Raw genomic sequence first — 17,692 nt, 5'->3', positions numbered from 1 at the left:
TGGACGCCAAGTCCAAAAAGTAAACAAAAAAAGCAAAGTGAGAAAAGACAAAGCCAACCCCTTGACGCATGGCAGTGGCTTTCCTAGCTCATCTGCCAACAGCTAAAGCTAGGAAAGGTAGACCTCGTGAAATAAAGAACTGCAGCCAGTCCATCCATGCAATGACTTGCTTGCCGGTTGCTTTCCATCCTGAGCCAGCTCGCCGCCCGTCTAACGCTAAGCTAAAGCGAAAATTGTTTGTTTGTTGCAGAATGAAGCCAGAACTAACATCGATTAAATCATCCCAACACCCAAGTCGCCTGCATTTTAAGAAAAGCAAACGGCCATATTTTGCTCATTCCAAACACATCACGTCATAAATCCTCTTACGTATGTCATGGATGTCTTTATGGTGACCAGCTGATGTAACTTGATTCGTTGAGGCGAAGAAGCTTCCGGTAGAAATCATTGAAATGAAAAGCGGGCAATGACAGTTGACAGTGTTTTGTTTTTATTGCAAACAATATGATACAAAAAAAAATCAAATCAAATAATAAAAATAATAAAATAAGATACGCTTTCTTTGAGACGACGCCATGTTTACCGAAAAGGAGACTGCGGTCATAGATGACACAAATCAGGACTAGTGAGACAGAATATAAAAGGAGGAACACAAATGTCAAAAAAGACAAAAAGGCATTGCGTCCATTCTCCCCCCCCCTCCCCCCACCCCCACAACAAAGCACACAGTGAGAAAGCCAGGGCAACGTTCCAGTTGGACTCAAATCATTTGTACACACACGGAGAATCAAATGGGAACATTTACAAACGATAAATAAACACATGTGGAGCACAAAGCAAAACCGCAGCAATCGACTCTGCTGGACAAGCCTCCGAAATCTGAAGATCATTGCGGCAAACAAAGAGTTAATTTTTTCCAATCAAATGAATGCTAAAGAATAAATTAAGAGAGGTTAGAGAAGGCCTTTTCGGGCGGACAGAAGTGGGTGCCGGGGCTCGGACCTGCTTGCAGCTCGGAGCAGGAAGCGGCAATGCCGGTGGAAGGAGCCTCCGGCCGATGGCCCCGCAGGCACCGGCGGTATCAAGGCAGACGGAAGCTGGGGTTGTGCTAAACACCCCCCCCCCCCCCAAAAAAAACGCTTTTTGAGCGCAACCTATGGCCTGTCATAAAATTCTAAAAACCTCACAATAGCTGTTGGAAAAAGCCTAAATGCTCTGAATATAAATAAACACATTTCCCCCTCCCCACCCCTCTGAGCAAGCCTGCTCCAGTCAGTCCTCCACTGGAATAGAAATATGTACAGTGGTGGGGGGGGGGGGGCACACTCACACTCACACTCACAAACGCACACAAACCTGTCATCGCAGCGTCCCGCCCCCCCCCCCAAAATACGGAAGCAAGGCCACTGAGGTTGTTTTTTTCCCCCATTCTAGCCAGCATTTCTGCTCCTTGAAGACATTTCCAGCGGATTAGCTGAGCAACACAACACATACGCAGTACATACTAAAATAGATTTCAAGCACTATGTCCTCACGGAGGATTTATTCTCGCATTATATCTAGAAAAATAGAATCACCATTCCAAGCGTTCCAAAAAGGCACTGGCGGGAGCCAATCCGGAGAGACGCATCCGTCCCTCCTTTCCATGCACGCGTCCCTGTTCTGGAACCCCATATCCTGTTCAGGCCTGCGGGAAAGCTTCCCAGACGGACCACGCCCGGGACCGGTCGCAGGGAAAATATGGAAGAGACAGACAACCATTCGCACCGCCACCGAGTGGGAACTCAACTCACGCTGCCGGCACCAAAGTCAGGTGAATAGACCGCTACACAATCGGTGACCCCAGAGAGAGGCAACTAGTGGGGGCGGGGGGGGTCAATGTCTTTTTTTTTTGTGTTTTTTTTTTTTTTTTAGAGGGCGCAGGCAGGGGACAGTCCTCACGGCCGGGACAGCTGGGTGTAGATGGGCTGCTGTTCCCAGTGCTGCGGACTGTGGGTGGGCGGCGCCGACGGCACCCCGGCGGTGTCGGCGATGGAGGTGTACATTGGCCTCTGGCCGGGGCTCATGTAGCTGAAGGCGGAGTAGAGGCCGGAGCCTTGGCTCGAAGCCGCCGAGTGAGAGTAGTAGGCGCCCGCCTGGTGCTCGGAATAGTCATAGTGGGCCCTGCTGACGGGCGGGTACGAGGAGGCGCTGTAGTGCTGCAGGCTGAAGGAGCCGTAGGCCACGTGCTGGGGGGAGCCCCCCCCCTGCTGCTGCTGCTGCTGCTGCTGCTGCTGCTCGCCGTAGTGACTCGGGCTGAGTTGCTCCGTCTTGATCTGAGCGGCTCGCTGTTGGGCCGGCTCGCCTGCCAGAGAGAGCTGCTGCTGCTGCTGCTGCTGCTGCTGCTGCTGCTGCTTGGACATCCAGGCCCCGACGTTGCTCCCCTGGGAGGCCACCGAGGAGCCGCCCGCGCCGTAGCCCCCGGCGTAGCCGCCTTGGGCGGCAGCCCGGCTGTGGGGCGGCAGGTACTGGTCGAACTCGTCCACGTCAAAGCTGCCCATGTTGGAGATGACGTCGCTGCTCAGCTCGCCGATGTCAACGGCGCCAAAGTCGATGTTGAGCTGGCGGCTCGGACCCTCCGGAACAGGGCGGCCCTCGCGCTTCAGCTCCGACTTGCCGGGGGGGAGGTCCGTCTTGGGGGTGGTCGGGGGCGTGGGCGGGCCCTGGGACTGACCTGCCGGCGGGCAAAAGGTTGGTTAGCGTCATATGCTGGTTTTGTTTTGTTTTTTTCCATTTGCGGTCTGTACCGCTGCGCCACCGATGCACACTCTGGCCTATTACGTGCACGATGTCACCGATGGAAAGCGCTTTGTGAGTTCTCTCTCTTTGAGAATTGCTACGAGTGTGCCGATATCTTCTCGTGATTTTATTCCGAGGCACTCGGTCCATTTTCCAATTGCCCTTTTGTGTTTTGCCGTGGTGTCTGCAGCTCCGCGACACTCCGCAAGAAGCCTGGCCTCATAGAAAACGAAGAATTGGTGCCAAGGAAGTAGGAGCGGCGTCACGCGTCGACGGAAAGACCGTCGTCAAAACGTGTGCGCCTGTATGTCGGGGAGAAGCTACGTTTCGCCTGGGTTCGAAGTGGCACCGAGTCCCGGGGTGCCTCTTTTGGCGGATTGAAGTGAAATCAAATCACACGGAAGCCGCTCGGTGCCGAGTGAGTGTGAACCGATGTGGTGCTGTCTGGGGATCGAGTGTGCGCGATGTTCACAGCTTCAACCATCAACACGGGCGGTTCGGAAGTTTTGAAGGGTTGTCGATGGCTTTGCGATTTGAGTAACGTGAAATCGGGGATTCGAAAGCAAACTCCAACCAATCCATTGTCTTTTTGACACTTTTGAAAACGCTACATTCAAATGGTGATTTGGCATGATTGACCCAAAGCGCAAGCTAGCTTATGAATTGATTCATTTTATTTCTTGATTTATGTAATCTATTTTATTTATTTTTTTGCTCAGAGCTGGAATTTAAGTCCAACACGCAAGTGGATCAATCGGCTGTTATTTGTGGTCATTCCCAATGGACGCAACTGTGACTTTGCATGACAGCCGGCTACTTTTTGGCGTCGAAAGTCAACAATCGCGTCCATCCCTAAATTCGCTTGCGTCCTGCCACATGTTGTGCAGCCTTTTTTTTTTTTTTGGTCTCACCTGACTGAGATGTAAAGATATGTGCAAACGTCCATGACAATTCCATTGGGAAAGAGTGCGATTTTTAGTCTGGAGACATTCCGCGTCCTAAAAAACCCGCCCCGGTCTGCGTAACCGCCGCACGTCCGCGAGGCTCCGGGTTGCGGCGTGACAGTGCGCGCCATTTACCCGAGTGCTCTCCGGGGGAATGCAGCTCGCCCATGCTGGAGGCGGGCGAGTCGGCCTGCCGCAGAGCCTTGAAGATGGCGTTGGGCGAGATGTGCGTCTGCTCGCCGTCCTCGGGCTCGCTCTGGCCGTTCTTCGCCGACTTCCTCCGCCTCGGCTGGTACTTGTAGTCCGGGTGGTCCTTCTTGTGCTGCACCCTGAGCCGCTCGGCCTCCTCCACGAACGGCCGTTTCTCGGCCTCGTTGAGCAGCCTGGCGGGGAGAAAGCGCGCACGGTGACGGGCTGGAGCGACGCGACGGAAACGCCCGAGGAGCGCGGGCGCCGCCGAAACGGTGCAAAAACACCAAAAAAAAAAATCTACGCATTCTCGGGCCGGCGCCTCCCGAACAACGTTACCTCCAAAGTTTGCCCAGAGTCTTACTGAGCTCGGCGTTGTGCAGGTGCGGGTACTGGTCGGCCAGCTTGCGGCGCGCGGCCTGAGCCCAAACCATGAAGGCGTTCATGGGCCGCTTGACGTGCGGCTTGTTCTTACTCGAGCCGTTGACGCGCACCGGCATGGGCACCAGCGTCCAGTCGTAGCCCTTGAGCACCTGCGACACGGCGTCCCGGATGCACACGGGAAACTTCTCCTCGTCGCCTTCCTTCTTGTAGTCGGCGCCGTGCAGGAGGCGCACGTCGGACGGACGGCCGTTCTCCGCGTCCGAACCGGAGCCGGAGCCGGAGCCGCAGTGGGACGGGCACGGCGAGCCGGCCGAGCCCTCGGACATGCTGGGACTGGGCGCGTCGGAGAGACACTTGTCCTGTTCTTCGCTCATTTTCACGTAAGGGTCGAGAAGATTCATGCGAAACGACTGACGAGGGCCACAAAAAAGAAGAAAAAAAAAAAAAAGAAGAAGAAAACGCGCGTCTCCTCACGCGGCGCGCCCCAAAGAGGCGCGGTGACGGCCTGCCGGCGAGGGCGCGCGCTCCGAATCCCGCTTGCGACGGCAGCGAAAACTTTCGACGAGAAAAACAAAGCGCTCCTTCTTGACTCGGGCGCGAAGGCAAAGTGGGATTTCTACTCCTCAGCTTGGGGAAACGTGACTTGCCCAGCGACTCTCGCAAGTTGTGAGGAGCGCAGAATTTATCCCAAGGGCCAGGAAGTGATTGCGGGGAGGGGGGGGGGGGTGGTAGGCGGGGACGGAACGCTGACTCCCGAGAACATTCGGCATGGGGAGGGAGGGCTGAAACCTCATCTACACCAAAGGTCTTCTTTTGCTCACTAATATAAAAGGAGAAAATGCTACTTTGGAGACCAAACATCATATATATACTGTATATATCTAACATACAGTATACTGTATACACACATACACATTTATGTAGCGAGAGATCATTTCTGGGCGTGGGGGTGGGGTGGGGGGGGGGTGGCGATATGCTCCCTTAAAGTATAATATCTGCCCACATTTCAAACTCGTGCAAATCCTGGCACGAAACGTTTGCTCAACTGAACGTGAACGTTTTCGGTCGCACTCATCTCATCCACTTGCGGGCACACTCGCTTTTCGTGGAGCCGACACCGGCGGCTGTCGTCTCACACTGACCAATAGGGGGGGGCAACAGTTCAAAAACATGCCGCAAACTGGAGCATTAGAAGATTTCCTTCCAAATGGCCATCAGCAAACAGTGTGTGGCATGTAACCACAGCCATAGGGTCGTGTTACGACGGCGTGACGTCACGGCCGTAAAGCGGGCAGTTGCCGAAAGGCATCGATTTCAAATGTGTCTCCTGACAATAAACGGCAGTGAGCACAGTGTTTTATTGAACACAACATTGGCGACAAGCATGGAGCTTCCACTCTCGCCTCTTCCTCCGTTCCTCGCCCTACCTGGCGAGCCGCCAGTCTCATGCCCCCCCCCCCCCTCTTGAAGCCTTTATTGAAGCCATCGGGCTAGCCGACGCTAGCGACGCGCGACGGCGGGCAATGCTTATCCATAGCCTGGGCTGTGAGGGACAACGCATCTTTCGGGCCCTCGGACCGGCCGCGAAATTTGCGGACTGCGTTGCGTTGCTCTCCGGACACTTGGCCGCTCCACAGAGCGTCATGGTACGGCGGATTGTCTTCCGGCGGCGGCCCGGTGAGTCGGTCCGCCGTTACGTCGCCGACCTCCGGGGCCGAGCCAGCCTCTGCAGGTTCGGGGAGTTGGAAGACGAGATGGTTAGAGACCAGCTAGCCGAACACACGACGGACCTTAAACTGCGGGAGAAGCTGTTTTTATCGCCGGACGAAACGTCGCTGACTAGGGCGGTGGAAATGGCCTTCCAGCTGGAGTCCGCGGCCCTGTTAGCATCCCGGCTGGCCGCCTCGGACCCAGCTCCAGCCCTTCCCCACCTCGCTCCGCATCTGCCTCCTTCATCCCATACTGTTGCTCTTACGGCCCCACTCCCCGACACGACACCACTGCTCCTCTCGACGAGCCGGTGGTTAACGTCGCGGTACGTCGAGGCGCCACAATGAGGCAACATTGTGGGAACTGCGGCTCCTCGTCACACCACACACGTGCGCCCGTGTGCCCGGCACTAGGACAACGATGCCAACGTTGTGCTAAGCTAAACCACTTTTCTAAAAAAAGGACATCTGTGGGGAGCGACATGGCACTCCTCATCACCGGCGGTTCCTGTTGGTGGCCTATGACCTCCACTCCAAGTGGCCGGAGGTCCTTCCCGTGGGGCCGGTAACCACACAACAAATCACTGACTTCCTTTTCTCCCCGTTTGCCCGCCGGGGTGTGCCAGACGCCGTTACCACGGACAACGGGCCCCAGTTCCTCTCGGCTGACTTCGCCGACTTCACGGGGGAGAAAGCACATCAGGACGGCCCTGTACCACCCGCAGGCCAACGGGGTGGTGGAAAGGTTCAACCGGACCCTCAATAACGGCCTGAGAGCACATCTGACCGAAGGTCTCCCATTCAGCACGGTCCTACAGAACACACTCCTGCACTGCAGAGCTACGCCGCATGCCACGACGGGTAGCTCCCCAGCCCTTCTGATGCTAGGACGGGAACTTCCCATGGATCGGCTGCGACCTCCCGGGGGAGATCCTCCGGCAGCAGGGCCCTCTGTCGGCGACATGGTGGCAGAGACGCAACGCCGGATGAAGCACCGCTACGACAGAGCGCGTCGGGTGAGAGGACGCGCGCTCAAGGTGTCGGACTGGCTTCGTATCCGCCGGCCCCATCGGTCCCACAAGCTGCTATCCTTCTGGTCCTCGCCCCAACGGATAATAGCGCAATTGGGCCCGGCTACGTTCCGCCCGGCCGACGGCTCCCGTCGGCACGCCAGCCGCTTGAGGCGCGTCGACCCGCCGTCGGCACAAGAACCGGCCGCCGCGACCGATCCGCGCCACACCGCCGGGGACTGGGATTTCCCTCCGGTGGCCCTCGGAATTCCACCCGAAGCCGAGGTGCCGGGTGACGCCCTCGGACCGAGGCTCCGCCCTGTTCGGGCTCGTCGGCAGCCCCTGTACCTCAAGGACTATGTTCAGGCTTAGGTTAGCGCATAGTCTGTTATGTGGCAGAATAAACCACATGGCTATGCAGGTAAACGGGTAGTCTACCCTGTTTACCCAGATAGGTTGGCCGCGTTCTGGCCTTAAAGTTGTGTGCTATTAATATGTTTTGCACTTTAACAAAAGGGGGGGGGGGGTGAATGTGGCATGTAACCAGAGCCACAGGGTCACGTTACGACGGCGTGACGTCACGGCCGTAAAGTGGGCAGTTGCCGAAAGGCATCGATATCAAATGTGTCTCCTGACAATAAACGGCAGTGAGCACAGGGTCCGACTCCACGTGTTTTATTGAACACAACACGGTGCATCGGTTGCATTCGGTGTCGTAACCATTGACAACAAAGATGTACTCCAAGGATGAAGTAAAACTCGTGGTGGCTTGCTGAGAGTCGAGTCCTACGCCAAACACGAAAACATGTTGAGAACGTCGTCATGAGAAAAAGTAACAAAACAACGAAAAGGAAAGACAGTTTAGAGGGGCAAATTATAAACTATATCTTGCCAGAGTCATTTTTTTAGAACAAAAAGTTGCAATGTTTATTGACAAAGCGTGTGTGTTTACAGGATTGCGGGACCAATACGACTCATTCTTCTTCTTCTTGCACTTCCTCTTTCTTTTGACGGCTGGCAAACACTTTTGCTGCGTTGCCACCACTTTCTGGCCACTAGCGGTAATGCACCAAAAGTTCTCGCCAGTCGCCAAAAGACAGTTATTAGGGAACGTTTTTTTTTTGGGTGTTGTTTTTTTTTGCAAGCTTGAAAGTTATTCTCTCCAAGTGGCACCCGAGTAGGTCCGCAGCTATCAAATATTCCGGTATTCAGACCTACTGAAATCCGACTGGAATATTTTGTATATTTTGACGGAAACGTTTTTTTGCTTCGTTAAAGATACAGAAGACAAATCAAGCCACATTTCCACTTCCGCTTAAATTGAAACAATTTTCCTCTCTCTTAGCAGTGTTCGCCCCGCGAGCTGTCCCGCTGCAAGGCGGCAAAGCCGGCGGTGGCTAACAGGAGAACATCAGAGGGGCAGCGGGGTCCCGTTCTCACCCGCCCTCGTGATGCACACCGCCCCTGAGGACTCCCAGCCCACCGCTTGAGAGAGCGGGCTTGGGAGGGGGGTTGGTGACTCACCACAGGCCGGGAGCGTGGGGCCCGCCGGCGGAGCGAGCGGGTCTTGGGAAACTTCTCAGCTCCACTTGGAGCCGTGGTGTTAAAATGTCGAGGCAAACACTGAAGGTAAACTGGCAAATCATGTCTTCCACCTCTCCCGGCTCCCTGAGATTCCATCGAAGACCTTCAAGTGCGCCGCCCGCCCGCCCCTCCTTTTTGCTCAACTGCGCTGTTGAGTCAGTGAATCCGTTCCGTGGCCTTTCCGGAACTTTGTCCAACCAAGCGGGCACTCCAAAATTCAGCTTCTGCCCACATCATCAGAATGAGGCGAGTTGCCACCAAAATGCGAGCTTCTTGCCGTTGGGAGGGCAATTGGCCAAGGTTTTGGAGGCAAGAGAGTCAAAATAGCGAGGCCGGCTACATCTGTTTTGGGAACAAAAATGGAGATCTGGAACGAAGATTTTGGGGTTTTTTCCCCGCCTCACAAAATGAAGCATCCGATTGGAAAATGCACTCCGTGTCTGCAAAGCCCAACCAAAGTTCTGCCAGCAGAGAAGATTTTCAAGCGGCATCTCACCTGCCCGAGACTTTCCGCCACCTGAGCCGACGGCTGCAGACGTGGCGGACGGCGTTTGTACTCACCCCCCCCCCCCCCCATGGTGCGATGGAAACACGTTTCAGTCTTGCGAGAAGGCCAGCCAGCTTGGCGTCTTACGGCGACCGATCGCCAGCGTTTGCCCAACCGCCTGCGCCTGGGCTACGGCCGCTTGTTGCCACGATCGCGTTTTATGAAGGGGAAAGCTGAAAGTGGACCTGAGTCTGCAAAAGACCGTCTCACACTTCCCCCGTCGTGAGCCGCAAAGCAGCCCTGAGCGCCTTTGTAAGTAGGAATGAGGAGAACGCTTTTGGAAGCTTCCAAAAGCAAACTTTTTTTTTTTTCAAACATTTTGCCCGCATTGACGCGAAATGGGAGAATGGCTTTCGGAACACTTGGTGGCCGTGAATCATGGAGACGCTCGCACGGTGGCCTCGGGCGGCGCGTGCTCAGCGCTGTCCGCCGTGCGCTTTCTTGTCCATCTCCTCCTTCCTCGGGGGCCCGCTCGGGGCATAGCCCCGCCGCAATCCGCCACCTTTCTGCTCAACCGAACCTCCCGAGCCGCTCATTCACAGGAAGGAAACGCACGAGCCCACGGCGGGACGAGAGCAAGGCAAAGACGAGAAAGGATTGGAAATGGCCGGGAGCCAAATAAGCACCTCGGGCCATCCCGATTGAACGGCGCCGAGTGACTTGGCGCGAGCTTCCGTGCCTCGAGGTCAGGTGACGCCCCCCCCCCCCCTTCCCGCCCCCCAGCCGAAGCCGCCGCTTCCGAATGACAATGAAAGGCGATCAAAGCAGAGTGTGATGTCCGCAGGTCGGCTGAGCCCGACCCGTAATTATGGCCCGACAATGCTCGGCTTCGAGAGCGCCACTCCAAACCGGGATGCGAAAAGAGATGGAGGCCATTCCCCCTCCACCCCACCCTTACGAATCAATGGCTTCCTCATAGTCACGTTACCGTGAGGTGACGCAGAAGCCCGTTTGCCAACGGGAGCCCATCGCTGGCATTTCTGTCCCCTCCCCCCCTCCCACCCGTCTCGACCTTCAGGTGAGACCGAGACTGTCGCCAACAGAGTCAATGGCTAAAAATAAACGGACGGGTTTCCCCCGCTTCCACTTCCTGCTTTCGGCCAACCGCTCGTCTCCATCCAAACTTGTTTCCGTGTTCCTTCGTTGCATGCCTGCAATGGGGAGGAAAGAAACATGCCTCTCTCTGAGCTCTCATTCATTTTGGACAGTCACATAGACGTTCTGAAATAGATCTCCCTCCCTCCCTCCCTCTGTCCCTCTCTCTCTCTCTTTCTCTCTTTCTCTCTCTCGCTGTCTCTCGCTCAACACCAGCCAATATTGAATACAGTGAAAACATGAATGTTTGTGTCTTGTTTTGAAAACAGCTTCCCAAGCCTATTCCTCCCGACGCCGCTCACTGACTGGAGATTAGTTTCAAAATGACAACTTCAAAAGAGTAGAATCAAGGCGGCTGCAACATCTCTCTGTGGAGAGATATCTCGAGCTCGATACAAATCAACCGCGTGGGTGATCAAGACCAAGCCGTGCCAAATTTCACCGCGTTCTGAGGAAACGAGGGAAATGCCGGCCGCGTCGGCCACTGCGTGTATTTGACCAATTTCAAGGGGCATCCGTCAAGCGATCGTACTCGCCGTCCATCTTGAAAAATAAAATGCAAAGGAATCCGGTTCGCTCTGATTAAAAGTTGACAAAGGCCCGGCGATGAAAACATAAGCCGCTTGGTGGAAACAAGCCAGCCATTGTGATGAATGTCTTCTCAGGCGAGCTCTCGCCTTTCACTCTGCCGTCACCTCGGCCTGCTCTTTTCTTTTTTTCCAGCGGGCCCGGTTTGTTGCAACGGGCCATGAAAAGAGCCTTTCTTCCCACGCGGTCGGTCGCGATGCTCCAAACGCGGCCGAAATGAGAGCGCGATGAGATGTCACCGCTTCCAGCGGCACCGCACCTTTTGACCTTTGCCCGGCAGACTCACGCGGGACTTCCTGTTTTGCCGTCACGCCCCCCGCAGCTACGCTAAGCTAGCGGGAACGGCGCGCGGGGCCCGCGCGGGCCTGAGCGCAACCGGTTGCCGGAGGCGTGTCCGCCGGGGATTTCGCTATGGGCGCGCCAAGCGGATTAATACGCCATCGCAACAGTGGCATACTTGAAGGGCTTTAAAACCGCGACTTTGCACCCAGTCTCTGAACACCAATGCCATTTGGCAAAGCAGACGCGGAACAACAACCACGAGAAAACCGCAAAACTCCTTTTCATGCTGTGTAATATCACCGAAAATGGGGGCATTAAAAAAAACCTTTATTAGTGAACAGTAAAAGAGGATCATTTCTTTACAAATTCAAGACATTAAAAAAACAAAAAACAAAACGCATTTATTAAAAAGTGACGCGCATGCCAATTTGTTTGATTGTCTGTCCCGTGGGGCAATGTTGATCGATCCCTTCCGAAGTCTGCCGAGCAACAAAAACATTCATTTTCCAGCACGGTTTCCTTTTTCTTTCCACTCGCGCGATAGAAGTCATCGTCAAAGCAATAACAAGTGTTTCTCGTCCAATGGATATCACCGTCGCAATAGTTGCACTTGCCATATTTCGGGTGTTGCTTGGCCATCTTGTTTGTTTGTTTTTTTAAACCGGCCGTGTCCGAATGCATTTGAAATCGGAAAAGAAAAATCGCGCTCGCCATTTCTTGTTCGGTAAACACGGTGCGAGCCGGCAGTCACGGCCGGCCGCTCCTCAGCACTCCACCTAAATCGATGTTGTCATTTTGCGGCCTCCCAGTCACTTTGCAGCACCATCAGAGGCACCGGGCCGCGGACAGCCGAGAGACGCCGGGCGGCCGCCGTGCCGAGCGTAATAAGAACTCTGGCGGTCGCGCCGCTTGCTCCGCTTCCTCCTCGCGCTCCCGTCGGGCGCTCCCGCGCTCAGAGCGGCCGCGGCTCGGCGGGGAAGCGCCGTCTAATTGGGGCGACCCGGCCGCGGTGGCCCCGAACCTCCGGGAGCCCGGCTTTTGGCGTTCTCACGTTACGCTGGAAGGAAATTGTCCCGCGCCGTTTCCTGAGATCCAATATTGGAGCGCTTTGCTCTCCGTTCTTCTGCGACTATGAACGCCGCGAGAGGTTTTTATTAGACTTGCCGTCTGCCGAGGTATGCCGGCTCGCTGAGCGAGATCGCCGGCTGCCATATCAGGATCACGACAGGGACGGGCTCGCCCGACCTCCATCGAGCCGTGGCACATAGTTTACGTTCGAAAAACGGAACATCGCGCCAGCAAGGAAAATGGATAACGTGCTCCGATGTGGCAGCGGCTAACATTTTCCTTCAGCCAGGCTAATGCGGGCCGAACGCATTTTGCTTTTCAAAATAGAGTGCAGGCACCCATTTTTAGATGTGACAATCGGCCATTGACCGCGCCGGCAGGTTATCAAGGCGCGTCGACCCTTTTATGGCGGCGCCTGGCGCGCTCCGTAATTACAAATCTAGAGTTACCGCCTGCAGCGCAGAGACCTCCACGCACTTCAACGCACCTCGACGGGCTTGAAGTCACCCGCTGAGGCCTGTCGCTCTAACGCAGATGGCGGACCCCTGAAAAGGAAGATGTCGGAAGAGCTCGAAGCTCGTCTCGAGTCCCTAACCTTCGGACGCAACCCCTTGAAGCCATGACCCTATTTTAAGAGCCTCAGCCAGGCTGCGCACCTTCACCTTGTCTTGAAAGCCTACTCCAAAACCCTGACCCTGACTTGTCAAACTGCAACTTTTGCCTGGACACCCAACTTGAAAGCCTAACCCCTTGAAGGAAACCCTAACTTGAAGCGCTATTGCCAGCTCCAACACAAATTGTGCAATCTTTCGGTCCTTAGGCCTGCCTTGAAACCCGAACTTCATCCCTTCAAACCTTAACCTTTGACAAGTTAGCGCACGGATCAGGAAGTCCCAGCCCCCCCAAAAAAGAAAAAGAAGACCGGAGCGTGTTTCTCGCCAAGGTAAAGATCACAAGGGCAGCCCGCCGAGGGAATCGAATTGAAGGCGCTGGCTGACAAGAAGCAAATACGGAGGAGGAGGCGGAAGGTTTACCTTAACTTGAGCTGCGGATAATTATCATTTGAAATGTCCATTTATGAGCGTTGTCATGTGTCCTTGAGGAGACGCACGGTGTCCAAGGGTATGCCTTTCATCTGGGGGGGTGGGGGGGGGGGGGTCAGCTTTCCTGCCGGGGGTCAAAGTTAAGTGAGCGCAAAGGTGGCAATCTCTGTTTTGGGTGCGAGCGCTTGGCCTTGGGCGTGACAGCGCAAACACGGGCGGGCTCATTTTTTTCGGCTAAAAACCGACCAAGTATAGTAAGGCGTTTTTAGCCGAAAAAAACGACCATGTATAGCAAGGCGTTTTTAGACAAAAAAAACCGACCATGTATACTAAGGCGTTTTTAGCCGAAATAAACGACCATGTATAGCAAGAAGTTTTTAGCCCAAAAAACGACCATGTATAGTAAGGCATTTTTAGACGGAAAAAAAACAACCATGTATAGTAAGGGGTTTTTAGCCCAAAAAAACGACCATGTATAGTAAGCCGTTTTTAGATGAAAAAAACAAACACGTATTGTAAGCCGTTTTTAGCCGAAAAAACAACCATGTATAGTAAGACGTTTTTAGCCGAAAAAAACGACCATGTATAGTAAGCGTTTTTCAACGAAAAAAAACGACCATGTATAGTAAGGCGTTTTTAGCCGAAAAAAACCACCATGTATAGTAAGGTGTTTTTAGATGAAAAAAACGACCATGAATAGTAAGGCATTTTTAGCCCGAAAAAACGACCATGTATCGTAAGGCGTTTTTAGCCCGAAAAAACAACATAGTATAGTAAGGCAATTTTCGCCCCAAAAAAACCACATAGTATAGTAAGGCGTTTTTAGCCCGAAAAAACGACATAGTATAGTAAGGCAATTTTCGCCCCAAAAAACGACATAGTATAGTAAGGCGTTTTTAGCCCGAAAAAACGACATAGTATAGTAAGGCAATTTTCGCCCCAAAAAACGACATAGTATTGTAAGGCGTTTTTAGGCGGAAAAAAAAAAAAAAAAACGACATAGTATAGTAAGGCGTTTTTAGCCCGAAAAAACGACATAGTATAGTAAGGCAATTTTCGCCCCAAAAAACGACATAGTATTGTAAGGCGTTTTTAGGCGGAAAAAAACGACATAGTATAGTAAGGCGTTTTTAGCCCGAAAAAACAACATAGTATAGTAAGGCGTTTTAGTCAAAAAAACGACAGTATAGTAAGGCGTCTTTAGCCCGAAAAAAACGACATAGTATAGTAAGGCAATTTTCGCCCCAAAAAACGACATAGTATCGTACGGCGTTTTTAGCCCGAAAAAAACGACATAGTATAGTAAGGCGTCTTTAGCCCGAAAAAAAACACATAGTATAGTAAGGCGTTTTTCGCCCCAAAAAAACGACATAGTATCGTAAGGCGTTTTTAGCCCAAAAAAACGACATAGTATAGTAAGGCGTTTTTAGCCCAAAAAACCCGACATAGTATAGTATGACGTTTTTAGCTCGAAAAAAACGACATAGTATAGTAAGGCGTTTTTAGCCGAAAAAAACGACATAGTATATAGTAAGGCGTTTTTAGCCGAAAAAAAACGACATAGTATATAGTAAGGCGTTTTTTAGCCCGAAAAAAACGACATAGTATAGTAAGGTGTTTTTAGCCGAAAAAAACGACATAGTATAGTAAGGCGTTTTTAGCCCGAAAAAAACGACATAGTATAGTAAGGCGTTTTTAGCCGAAAAAAACGACATAGTATATAGTAAGGCGTTTTTAGCCGAAAAAAACGACCATGTATAGCAGCAAGTTTTTAGCCCAAAAAACAACCATGAATAGTAAGGCGTTTTTAGCCCGAAAAAACGACAATATGTCGTAGTGTAGAGGCGCACTCGCCGGCTTTCGGTCCAGGCTGCCTGGGTTCAAACCCCGCTCAGTCACATGTGAAAATAAAATACACCAAACACTTTTTTCTGTACACTCTCCCAAGTGAATGCCAAATACGCCAATAGTGCAGGGCAAGTCACAGTCACTGGCAGTGTAGGGGTATACGTGCAGGTGTCCGGTCCAGACAACCCCGGTTCGAACCCTGCTTGGTGATGTGTGAAAATACAACACCAAACACTTTTTCTTTTTAACTGGCAACCCTTCATAGTGCATGCCAAATACACCTATCGTTCAGGTCAAGTCACAGTCACTGGCAGGTAGGGGTACACATGCAGGTGTTCGGTCCAGGCAACCCCGGTTCAACTGATCGTGTTTTTTGGGTTAAAAACGCCTTACGATACATGGTCGTTTTTTTCGGCTAAAAACGCCTTACTATACTATGTGGTTTTTTTCGAGCTAAAAACGCCTTACTATACATGGTCGTTTTTTTCGGGCTAAAAACGCCTTACTATACTATGTCGTTTTTTTCGGGCTAAAACGCCTTACTATACTATGTCGTTTTTTTCGGCTAAAAACGCCTTACTATACTATGTAGTTTTTTTCGGGCTAAAAACGCCTTACTATACTATGTCGTTTTTTTCGGGCTAAAAAAACTTTACTATACCATGTCGTTTCTTTCAGGCTAAAAACGCCTTACTATACTATGTCGTTTTTTTCGGCTAAAAAAAGCCTTACTATACTATGACATTTTTTTCGGGCTAAAAACGCCTTACTATACTATGTCGTTTTTTTCGGCCAAAATACGCCTTACTATACTATGTCGTTTTTTTGGGCTAAAAACGCCTTACTATACTATGTTGTTTTTTTCGGGCTAAAAACGCCTTACTATATATACTATGACGTTTTTTTCGGGCTAAAAACGCCTTACTATACTATGTCGTTTTTTTCGGCCTAAAAACTCCTTACTATACTATGTAGTTTTTTTCCGCCTAAAAACGCCTTACTATACATGGTCGTTTTTTTCGGCTAAAAACGCCTTACTATACTATGTCGTTTTTTTCGGCCTAAAAACGCCTTACTATACATGGTCGTTTTTTTCGGGCTAAAAACGCCTTACTATACTATGTCGTTTTTTTCGGGCTAAAACGCCTTACTATACTATGTCGTTTTTTTCGGCTAAAAACGCCTTACTATACTATGTCGTTTTTTTCGGGCTAAAAACGCCTTACTATATATACTATGTCATTTTTTTCGGGCTAAAAACGCCCTACTATACTATGTCGTTTTTTTTCCGGCTAAAACGCCTTACTATACTATGTCGTTTTTTTCAGGCTAAAAACACCTTACTATACATGGTCGTTTTTTTCGGGCAAAAAACGCCTTACTATACTATGTCGTTTTTTTTGGCTAAAAACGCCTTACTATACTATGTCGTTTTTTTCGGGCTAAAAACGCCTTACTATATACTATGTCCTTTTTTTCAGCCTAAAAACGCCTTACTATACTATGTCCTTTTTTTCAGCCTAAAAACGCCTTATTATACTATGTCTTTTTTTTCGGGCTAAAAACGCCTTACTATACTATGTCATTTTTTTCGTCTAAAAACGCCTTGCTATACATGGTCTTTTTTTTCGTCTAAAATTGCCTTACTATACATGGTCGTTTTTTTGGGCTAAAAACGCCTTGCTGTACATGGTCGTTTTTTGGGCTAAAAACACCTTACTATACATGGTCGTTTTTTTCATCTAAAAACGCCTTACTATACATGGTCGTTTTGTTCAGCTAAAAAACGCCTTGCTATACATGGTTCTTGTTTTTTTCGGCTAAAAACGCCTTACTATACATGGTCGTTTTTTTGGGCTAAAAACGCCTTGCTGTACATGGTCGTTTTTTTCGGCTAAAAATGCCTTACTATACATGGTCGTTTTTTGGGCTAAAAACGCCTTACTATACATGGTCGTTTTTTGGGCTAAAAACGCCTTACTATACATGGTCGTTTTGTTCAGCTAAAAAACGCCTTGCTATACATGGTTGGGGGTTTTTTCGGCTAAAAACGCCTTACTATACATGGGCGTTTTTTTGGGCTAAAAACGCCTTGCTGTACATGGTCGTTTTTTTCAGCCAAAAATGCCTTACTATACATGGTCGTTTTTTGGGCTAAAAACGCCTTACTATACATCGTCGTTTTTTGGGCTAAAAACGCCTTACTATACATGGTCGTTTTTTTCTCAATGTTTTTTTTGATGATGGCGTGCATCACAAGAAGCGACATCATCGCTCTCCGGAATGAAAGCGGCACGGCTTTGGAAGTGCCTTTGGGAGTACCTTTCTTTTGAGGGACTTCTCAAGAAAAAAAAAAAAAGTCAGACACCCCTGACGAGACTTTCCTGTTTCCGTGCCGTGTGAGCAAGCGCAGCAATGCGTGTCCCCGGGACGACGGATTGCGTTTTGACTTGCGGCCGGCATGTCAGCCTGCCTGCGTCGTGCCGTGAGGAGGAGACGTTTTTGCCGTCACCCCGCTCCAGTTGTGGCGCAGGGGCAAGGAGGGCGCCTTGGGGGGGAGGGATTGAAGGAAGTTTGCTTGTCTCACAGTAAAAATCAACCTCAGACCTGGACAAACACACGC

General features: G+C 51.4%; 1 protein-coding gene across 1 annotated transcript; it reads right to left on the bottom strand.

Annotated features, from left to right (window-relative positions):
- Positions 1-473: 473 nt before the first annotated feature.
- On the bottom strand, positions 474-10,125 carry LOC147192228 (transcription factor Sox-9-B-like). The gene is made up of 3 exons (XM_086132197.1): positions 4,251-10,125; positions 3,858-4,105; positions 474-2,713 (listed from the first exon to the last, which is right to left on the bottom strand). Exons 1-3 carry the CDS (start codon positions 4,694-4,696, stop codon positions 1,938-1,940), a joined length of 1,470 nt encoding a protein of 489 aa, XP_085988323.1. The 5' UTR covers positions 4,697-10,125; the 3' UTR covers positions 474-1,937.
- Between the last annotated feature and the right edge of the window lie 7,567 nt (positions 10,126-17,692).

This window comes from Hippocampus guttulatus, chromosome 16 (genome assembly GCF_054856545.1).
Source record: "Hippocampus guttulatus isolate MCC_2025c chromosome 16, RoL_Hgut_1.0, whole genome shotgun sequence".
Taxonomy (NCBI): Eukaryota; Metazoa; Chordata; class Actinopteri; order Syngnathiformes; family Syngnathidae; genus Hippocampus; species Hippocampus guttulatus.
The sequence above is the reverse complement of the archived record's forward strand: the minus strand, read 5'-3'. Positions and strand labels throughout refer to the sequence as shown.

Bases quoted from the DNA above. Each gene is read 5' to 3' on its own strand.
- LOC147192228 (XM_086132197.1), bottom strand. From the start codon at position 4,696: ATGAATCTTCTCGACCCTTACGTGAAAATGAGCGAAGAACAGGACAAG. The intron at 4,106-4,250 runs GTAACGTTGTTC...TCTCCCCGCCAG, and splicing joins ACTCTGGGCAAACTTTGGAG to GCTGCTCAACGAGGCCGAGA. The intron at 2,714-3,857 runs GTAAATGGCGCG...GCCCGCCGGCAG, and splicing joins TTCCCCCGGAGAGCACTCGG to GTCAGTCCCAGGGCCCGCCC.